This window comes from Rhinoderma darwinii, unplaced genomic scaffold, assembly GCF_050947455.1.
Source record: "Rhinoderma darwinii isolate aRhiDar2 unplaced genomic scaffold, aRhiDar2.hap1 Scaffold_3958, whole genome shotgun sequence".
NCBI classification, from domain to species: domain Eukaryota; kingdom Metazoa; phylum Chordata; class Amphibia; order Anura; family Rhinodermatidae; genus Rhinoderma; species Rhinoderma darwinii.
In genome coordinates, this window is record NW_027463568.1 from 50,302 (window position 1) to 60,020 (window position 9,719).

The 9,719-nt window shown below is 46.9% G+C and overlaps 1 protein-coding gene across 4 annotated transcripts in view; it reads right to left on the reverse strand.

The window, feature by feature from the left end:
* LOC142708480 (uncharacterized) overlaps positions 1–5,253 on the reverse strand; it is a 30,024-nt gene extending 24,771 nt beyond the window's left edge. Inside the window, exons 1-5 of one of the 4 annotated variants that reach the window (XM_075848405.1) lie at positions 4,450–5,253; positions 3,741–3,993; positions 3,004–3,099; positions 1,782–1,879; positions 1,515–1,626 (exon numbers count right to left, since the gene is read on the reverse strand). In XM_075848405.1, the coding sequence (XP_075704520.1) occupies positions 1,515–1,626; positions 1,782–1,879; positions 3,004–3,070 (277 nt within the window). In that variant the 5' untranslated portion in view covers positions 3,071–3,099; positions 3,741–3,993; positions 4,450–5,253. Of the gene's footprint in view, positions 1–1,514; positions 1,880–3,003; positions 3,100–3,740; positions 3,994–4,313 lie in introns of all 4 variants that reach the window. The other 3 variants (XM_075848406.1, XR_012868821.1, XR_012868820.1) reach the window with 3 other exon arrangements.
* Between the last annotated feature and the right edge of the window lie 4,466 nt (positions 5,254–9,719).

Consider the following 9,719-nt stretch of genomic DNA (forward strand, 5'->3'; position numbering starts at 1 on the left):
CACGCATATGTTAGTTGCAAAACGGAGTAAGGGCTGTAGTGGAACAACATGGAGGGGGGCAAAAAAGAAAATGACAGCGTTGGAATCTGGAGGACGCCAAGTATAAGGGGAGGAATGTGGTTAAAAAAACAACAACAAAAAACACAGCAGGTCCTGCTTAACCCCTTAATGACCGGGCCATTTTGCACGTTAATCACCAAGGATTATTTTTTGTTTTTTCACGGTCGCATTCCAAGAGTCGTAACTTTTTTTTTATTCCGTGGACATCGCCGTATAAGGGCTTGTTTTTTGCGGGACGAGTTGTATTTTGTAATTGTACCATTTTTAGATGCTTATAATATATTGATTAACTTTTATTAACTTTATTTTAGGAGAATATTGAAAATAAGCCGCTATTCCAGCATTAATTTTCACGTTATAAATTTACGCCATTTACTGTGCCGCGTAAATAACATGTTCACTTTATTCTATGGGTCGGCACGATTACGGGGATACCAAATATGTAAGGGTTTTATATGTTTTCCTGCGTTTGCACAATAAAAACCCTTTTAGAAAAAAATTACTTGTTTTTGCATCGCCGCGTTCCAAGAGACGTAATGTTTTTATTTTTCCGTCGATGTGGCCGTATGTGGGCTTGATTTTTGCGGGCCAATGCGTAGTTTTCATTAGTGCTATTTTGGGTACATAGGACTTATAGATTAATTTTAATTTTATTTTTTATGGGGGGAATGGGAGAAAAGAGAGAATTTTGCCGTTGTTTTTTGCAGTTTTTTTGGACGCCGTTCATCCGGCGGTTTAATTAATGTGTTCATTTTATTGGTCAAGTTGTTACGATCGCGGGTATACCATATATGTGTATGTGTGATTTGTTTTGACACTTTTACTGAGTAAAACCACTTTTTGGGAAAAAAAGTAGTTTTATTTGATTTTGACTGTAATTATTATTATTTTTTTTAACAAACTTTATTTAACTGATTGACATATTTTTTTTAAGTCCCACCAGGGGACGTCACTATGCGATGTGCCGATCGCATATATAATGCTTTGGTATACTTAGTATACCGAAGCATTATTGCCTGTCAGTGTAAAACTGACAGGCAGCCTGTTAGGTCATGCCTCCGGCGTCTTTGTTAGACCCCCGGCTGTCATGGAAACCCGACGGCGACCCGCGATTTGTTTGCGGGGGCGCCGATCGGGTGACAGAGGGAGCTCCCTCCCTCTGTCAAACACATTAGATGCCGCTGTCACTATTGACAGCGGCATTTAATGGGTTAAACTGCTGGAATCGGAGCGCGCTTCGATTCCGGCAGTTGCAGCAGGAGCCAGGCTGTGTATAACAGCCGTGCTCCTGCCGCTGATCGCGTGGGTACACTGGCAGTACCCGCGCCATCACAGGACGGATATATCCGTCCTCCTGCGCGAACTAGCAGCTGCTGAGGACGGATATATCCGTCCTTCGGCGTTAAGGAGTTAATAAACCACGGAGTTCACTTTCTAAATTCATTATTACTGACCTCTGGTAACGCCTCCTGGAATTTCCTCCTCCACTTCACTCTTACACGGTTGAGCGCCCCTCACCCGCTCTTCTTCTTCATCCTCCACTTTAATATCAGTCAGATCTTCCCTCTGATTTCACATATGTAACAATACAGCAGAGAGTGCGAAGAATCTAACAGATCAACATAAGAAACCACCAAACTCTATGACCCCATCTATGACCGGAGGACCAAAAAGCTCCGCACCCCCTATATAGATCTGGTATACGGCTCAGCTTCATCTACCTGATGATTCTCTGGGACATTGGGATTTTCCTCTGGACAGTCCTGGGAATACAGAGGACTGGGACATCTCTCTGGTGGATTTCTCCTACTGGATCCATCTGTAGGAAACACACAGTGACTGAATACATGACTACTGTATATCTGGCTATAGATCACACACTTCTCTCTACACTTCTATGTTTACTGATCAGAGCCGGAATTACAATGTTGAGGTCCTCACTACCGGTGTCGAGGTCCCTGCACCTTGTAAGCCACAGGCCTAAAGGAGACTGTGCCCTACCAGAGCGAACGGCGGGGCGTAACTGGCTCCCTGCTCCGCCATAATATTTACCTGTATCTGCCCTCTGTGGACGCGGATACACATGAAAGTGGCGGGACACGCCTCTATTTAGTTACCTGCAACCAAAAATGGTCTGGGTGTCACTTGCTTATTAGCCTCTTAAAGGCTGTGTACACCTCTGTAGGCAATATTTTCTATACATATTAATTAACCCCTTCACGACATGGCTATATACTTAGCAACTCCTGATGCCCTGGGCAGGTGTCACATAAATAAATATTGGCAGAATGGAACAGGGTTGTACTTTTCTGTGCGCCGGCTCTCTCCACAAGTGCCGGCACATCTCCCCCTTAGTTTAATCAAACTTATGCCAAACCCCTGCAGATAGCACCTCATCCCCTGTAGATAGCGCCACTGAAGCTCCCTCTAGGAGCGGAATCATTTGCGTTGCCGTCAACTTGGCTGGAAATTGTGCTTCTAGAGGGAGCCCCTGACGTCTCTGTCCATATATGGACAGTGATGTCAGGGACTCCTCTGGGAGTGGAATCCATGGCCTATTTTTGACCTGTTTAAGAGAACCATTTCTCAAATCTGACGTGTCACTTTAAGGGTATGTGCACACGGGGCTGATAAGATGCAGATTTTCTGCAAAGTATTTAATTGCGAGGAAATCTGCAGCGTATTACAGTAGTAGCAATGAGGATGAGATTTTAACAAATCTCATCTACACGTCGCGCCAAAAATGAGTTTTGGACGTTCCGCCGTGTTTACGCCATGTGGAGACGTATCAGAAGTGGGAATAAGATTTTACTTATCCAAGACATTGTGAGATTGTTTTTTCGGAACACGTTGTACTTTATATTAGAGGTAAATTTAGCTCCATACATTCTGTGTTACATAGTTACTAAGGATGAAAAAAGACACAAGTCCATCAAGACCAACCTATAATCCGACCGTGTTGATCCAGAGGAAGATAAAACCCCCATGAGGTGGATGACAATTGTCTCATTAGGGGAAAACTCCTCCCCGACTCCAAATCTGGAAATCAGAATAAATCCCTGGATCACCGTCCCATCTCCAGAATCTAGTACCCATAACTTGTAATATTAAAGAGAACCTCCGATTATACTGACATTATATAGGAAACTATTATACTGCCGGAGTGTGCCGATAATCGTCTTTCTACATGACTTGTATTACCAGGTTTACTTCTGACTACAGCACGACTGCCCATAGTCCACCCTGCCGGCTGCCCATAACTCTGCATTAGGAGACAGCGCGTCCTGCTCGTCTTCATGGCTCCTGTATCCAGAACGGCCACCAGCGCTGTACAATGTAATGTGACCTCTAATGCAGAATTATGAGCAGCCGGCAGCACGAAATGTAGGGATCTAATGTGATGTAAAAGGAGCCGAAATTGTGGAGCTCCTACATTACATGTCATTGTACACACGTGTATATGTGCTGCACATGACGGTATTAAGGCCTCAACAAGCAGAGGAAGAGAACACGGCAGGTATAAATGGACAGGGGGCGGAGCTAACTCCGACTGACCAGGCCGCGATAGGCTCTCCCACTCCTGAGCCTGCCACCCTGGTTGGTGGGAGCCGGTGTCAGTCTAAGAGGTCTGCCCTCAGGTGTCGACTGATTAATCCCGGGAGTATACACAGACGTAGTACCTGGCAGATCCTTTACAGATAGTCATCACCGAGACACCTCCAGTGCGGTTACTGTAGAATTTCCCAGCATTCCCAGCAGTGTCACCTCTCCAGTCAGCAGCTCCGTCATCTTGTAGATCAGTTCTAAGATCTTCTTCTCATGTATCCGGGAGTGAGGGGGAGGCTCTGTGATGGGACTACTGCTCCATCCTCCTGACTCATGGATGATGGGAGTCGTACAGTCACACGATGTCTTCTTCACTATTGTGTACTCCTGTGTATGGAGAGAGACACTTAGAGAACTGAACACAGTATTCCCCCCTCAGTAGAAAGAGGGAGATTGTGACCCCGCTGTATAGACCTCTAGTGACCCCACATCTGTAATACTGGAGACCTCACCTACAAAAAGACATTGAGAAAATAGAACGAGGCCAAAACTAAAAAGGAAATAATATTGGGGGGACTAGATGGACCATGTGCTCTCCTCCTGCCGTCATCTTCTAGGTTTCTATATAGAGGTCATCCTGATCCTCCTGATTCTCATTGCTCTACAACATTACTATTGCTGCATTGGTGACATGACACATAACTGACCATATTGGTGGCTGATCTTCAGCTTCTTGACGTCACTTGGAAGGTCTGGACGCTGTTATACAGGACACGGGATTCTTCCTATTATGTATTGTCCCTTCCCTATGTGTGACTTGTTCTATAATGTAGAAAAGTTAACCTCTCCGCTCAGCAGGTAGATGATCTCCAAGGTGAAGTCTAATATTCTTCTGCTCATCTCATTCCTGTCCTTGTCCATCCTTGGTGGGTCATTCAGGAGAAGGAACGTTGTGGAGGAGAAGATGAGAAAACTGGAGGAACTGGAGGATCTAGTACTGCAGATGTCTTTATGAAGAAAGGAGAAGATGGAAATCATACAGGGGACATCATCATGTGTGACATACAGAACCTCACTTATTCATCATTGAGAGAAACATCTTCTCAGAGCCGTCACCACATGGAATAAAGGGGTATTCCCAACACGGACATTTCTCCCCAGGATATGCCGGGAATGTCTGATAGATGCGGCTCCACCTCTGGGTGGCCTTGTTAGGCGGTTCCTGTAACTCCTATAGAAAAGAATGGAGAGACACAATCTGCTCAGGTCCTCCTGCTATATAATCTGCTGCCAACAGATCAGACTGGTGGTCAGTGTGACAGATGCCCTTTATGAATGAATACACCCCTAATATAAGTTTTTACAGATATTAGAAGTTACCTCAGAGATCCTGGATCTTCAGAGACATCTAAAATTCTTAATTATTAAAGTATTTCCCTATTCCTTGTAGATTATTTTACCGGATAGCAACTTTATTCACATCTGAAAGACAGATACTAACCATGGTTAACGGGAACCGGCGGTCACGTGTGAATGTGCAGAAGGTCCCGCCAGTCCTGCGAGCATGTGCGGAAGGTCCCGCCAGTCCTGCGAGCATGTGCGGAAGGTCCCGCCAGACCAGTGTGGAGGAGCGGAAGTTCCCGCCAGACCAGCGGGCAGGCGCGGAATGTCCCGCCAGACCAGCGGGCAGGCGCGGAAGGTCCCGCCAGACCAGCGGGCAGGCGCGGAAGGTCCCGCCAGACCAGTGCGCAGGCGTGGAAGGTCCCGCCAGACCAGTGCGCAGGCGCGGAAGGTCCCGCCAGACCAGTGCGCAGGCACGGAAGGTCCCACCAGACCAGTGTGCAGGCGCGGAAGGTCCCGCCAGACCAGTGTGCAGGCGCGGAAGGTCCCGCCAGACCAGTGTGCAGGCGCGGAAGGTCCCGCCAGACCAGTGTGCAGGCGCGGAAGTTCCCGCCAGTCCAGTGTGCAGGCGCAGAAGATCCCGCCAGACCAGTGTGCATGCGCAGAACGTCCCACCAATACAGTGTGTATGTCCTGGTAGTTTAGTGTGAGGAAGCAGCATGTATTGTGCTGGGTGTGCAGGATCTCTGCATTATCTTATCACTTAGCAGTCACATCTTACACACAGACTTCTGTAAAGCGTGACCTGTCCTCCATCGTCTACATTACTTGGTGCTTTTCCTTTTAAACCTGTTCCCCCACTTCTTCATTATTCTGTGCTCCTTCTAGACCTGTCCTCTGCTTCTACATTACTCTGTGCTCCTCCTTCTAGACCTGTCCTCTGCTTCTACATTACTCTGTGCTCCTCCTTCTAGACCTGTCCTCTGCTTCTACATTACTCTGTGCTCCTCCTTCTAGACCTGTCCTCTGCTTCTACATTACTCTGTGCTCCTGCTTCTAGACCTGTCCTCTGCTTCTACATTACTCTGTGCTCCTCCTTCTTCTAGACCTGTCCTCTGCTTCTACATTACTCTGTGCTCCTCCTTCTTCTAGACCTGTCCTCTGCTTCTACATTACTCTGTGCTCCTCCTTCTAGACCTGTCCTCTGCTTCTACATTACTCTGTGCTCCTCCTTCTAGACCTGTCCTCTGCTACTACATTACTCTGTGCTTCTCCTTCTAGACCGGTCCTCTGCTTCTACATTACTCTGTGCCTCTCCTTCTAGACCTGTCCTCTGCTTCTACATTACTCTGTGCTCCTCCTTCTAGACCTGTCCACCACCTTCGGCACAGTCGAACACACCCTCCTGATACAAATTCTCTAGTCCCTTGACATCACAGACTTGGCCCTCTCCTGGATCTCCTCATACCTTACCAACTAAAGATTTACTATCGCTCCCTTATGGGTCTCAGTGTTCTGGATCCCTTACTCTTCTCCATCTAAATCTTTGGTCAAATTTACCTCTGGTCTTGATGTTACCTCCCTGCTATCTAGAGTGTCTAACAGTTATCTCCTCTTTCACCTCCCACTTCCTTAAGATTAACATGGAGAAAACGGAATCATCTTTACCCCATTTCACTCAACCCCCTTACCAGAACTACCAAATCACAGTTAATAGCTCCACACATTTCCCCGTCTCACAGGTCCGCTGCATTGGGATAACCCTTAATTTCAAATAGCACAGCCAAGCGCTTACCACTTCTTGCTGCCTCCACCTCAAAAACTCTCTTGAAGTCAGTCTTTCCTCGAACAGACATAAATGCTAGTATATATGCCCTCATCATCTACTGTCTAGACTGCTCCAACACCCTTCTCTGTGGCTTCCCATGTAACACTATTGCACCCCTCCTACCCATTCTCAACTCAGCTGCAAGGGTAAATCTACCTCTCCCCTCATTCCACCTCTGCGGTCACTGGCCACCCATTGCCTAGTAAATTAAGTTATACATATTAAAAATGACATGCAAGGCTGTCAACAAACCATCCCCTCCATACATCTCTGCCCTAATCTCCCAATACCTCCCCACACATAATCTCCGGTCCTCACAAGACCTTCTTTGTTCTCATTTTATCTGTTCCTCACATCATCGTCTAGATTTCTCCCGTGCTTCCCCTAGTAGTCTACGAGGGCAGGGTCTCTCTCCCTCTGGACCAGTCTGTCATTCAATAATGTTTGTCTCTTCTTATGTACCGTATATATCGGCGTACAAGACGACTTTTTACACCCTTAAAAAAATGTCAAAAGTGTGGGGTCGTCTTATATGCCGGATATTGTCTACATTAGGGATGCACGTTGCAGCCGCACAGCTCAGTATAATACGCATGAATGTATGGGAGCGCGGCTGCGGCTGTGTAATTCAGCCACAGCCCCGCTCCTGAGTCATGTTAAGTTCGCGGGGTCAGGATGATGCAATGCGGCCAGCGCTGCACTAATGAGCGGCGGCACTGGAGACAGAACATGGCGGGCGCGCTACAAAACACCCCCATGTTCTGTCTTCAGTGCCTGAACTGCCGCTCATTAGTGCAGCGCCGGCCGCATCACCTCATGCTGACCGCGCGCGCACTTCCTGTCAGGAGCGGGGCAATGGCTGTATTACACAGCCGCAGCCCCGCTCTATAAACGGCGGAGATCAGAGAAACCGCTCATCTCCGCCGTTATTCCCCTGAATGCTGCGATCACAGCTGACTGCAGCATTCAGGGGAAAGTGAGAAGGGGGGATGCCCCTGGATCGCGTCACAGGGAATTCCTGTGATGCGATCGAGGGCCATACCATATATGGGCAGACGAAAGCAAAAAAGAGTGTGACCCCAAGTGGCTGGCGGGCACAATATACATTAACACAAAGAAAGGCTGTCTGCAACAGCCAAAGCCCAATTTCCCAGCCACCACAATAGATAAAATAAATAACTTTTATTCAGCTACGTATAGCTCGGACAGACCACATGAAATGAATTTAAAATTGTCAGCAGCCGAGGACCGGGCACACATATGTGTCATCTGATTCAACAGACACATATAATATTAGACGTAGGATTATCAGTGTTTCTCCTTATCCAGTTAGAATTAGTAAGTAACAGTAGGTCCGGTCGGCGGCAGTGTTTAAAACATTAGCAGCCCCCCCGACATGTTTCGCTACTAAGTAGCGTCCTCAGGGGTCCACGGGGCTAATGGAATTCCTGTGACGCGATCGAGGGCCATACCATATATGGGCAGACAGCCCAGGGTCTATTGACGGACCCCAGGGCTGTCTTACCATATTTCATGTTGTTAGGACATACCCAAGTATGTCCTAACAACTGCCTGTGTATTATCCGTCCACAGGTTAATGTACTGGCACATATCTGATATATGTCAGTACATTAAAGTTTAAAAATAAAGTAAAAACAAAGTATTGTTAAATTGTAAAAAAAATAAATACACCTTCACCTTTTTTACAATAAACATTAAAATAAGTCTCAATACATAAAATACACACATTCAGTAATGGCGCGGACAACAATGTTTTTGCATCATTTATGATGTGTACGCTGTAAAAAAATGAAATAAACACGGCTTTCATTCACTTATTAATGTGAGGCGCGAGGTGCGATGAATTTACCCTCCATGTTCCTCACATTAATAGTAATTAACCCCATCATGTACCTCGCACATTAACCCAATATGACTGAGAAACATGATGGGATTAATTACTATTAATGTGAGGTGCGTTCAAAATTCATCACACGTCGCGCCTCACATCAGAAAACGGAAGAATATTTTTTTTATTACTGTTGGCAAAAGTATCGGAATTGGTATCGAAATCGCAATACTAAACGAAGTATAGGTATCGAAGTCCAAATTCTGGTATCGTGACATCCCTAGTCTACATATTGTCTACACACAGGTTGTGTGTTACCTTGTGAGCCTGCAGTCCGGTACACAGGCTCCCGGGATTCACGGAATCCGCCACGGATCTGAGGGAAGCCGGTATTAGCCGCCAGGGAACATCTCTGTAAGATCCTCTGGCCCGCCCTTTCCTCTCATTCCCTGCCTCTCAGATCTCGAGCGATGAAGCAGCCTATCTGCACATGCGCGAGTTCAAAGAGACAGAGAGTCCTGGGTCCTGCCGCCGATGGCCATAGTGAAGCGCTCCTGCACGAAATGGTGAGTATATCTTAAATTCTATATTTTAAGGGTAAAAGTTGGGGGTCGTCTTATACGCCCAGTCGTCTTATACGCCGACATATACGGTACTTAACCCCTTGGACACGCAGCCAATTCAAATTTTTCCTCCCTCCTTCCAAAAGCCAGAACTTTTTGGTTTTTCCGTTGACATAGCCGTATGAGAACATGTCTTGTGCTGGACGTGAAGTAATTTTAAAAGGGGTTTTACACGATCAGACAACGGATGACCTCCACTGGATAGGTCATCAGTATATGATGGTGGGGGTCCGACACCCGGACCCCGCACAGATCAGCTGCTCCGGCTGCCGGATGTTTTGATCGGTATGCAGTAGTTGGAGCCGGAAGCAAATGGCTCCGACCACTGAACAGCGGCCGTTCTGCAGAACTAAAGGCTCTGCTCCTATTCACTTTAACACTCCAGCACGACCGCTCTATTCCGTGACCGGAGCATCTGCTTTCAGCATGGACGTCTGGTGCCCGGAGGCAGCCGGAGCAGATGAGCGGTGTG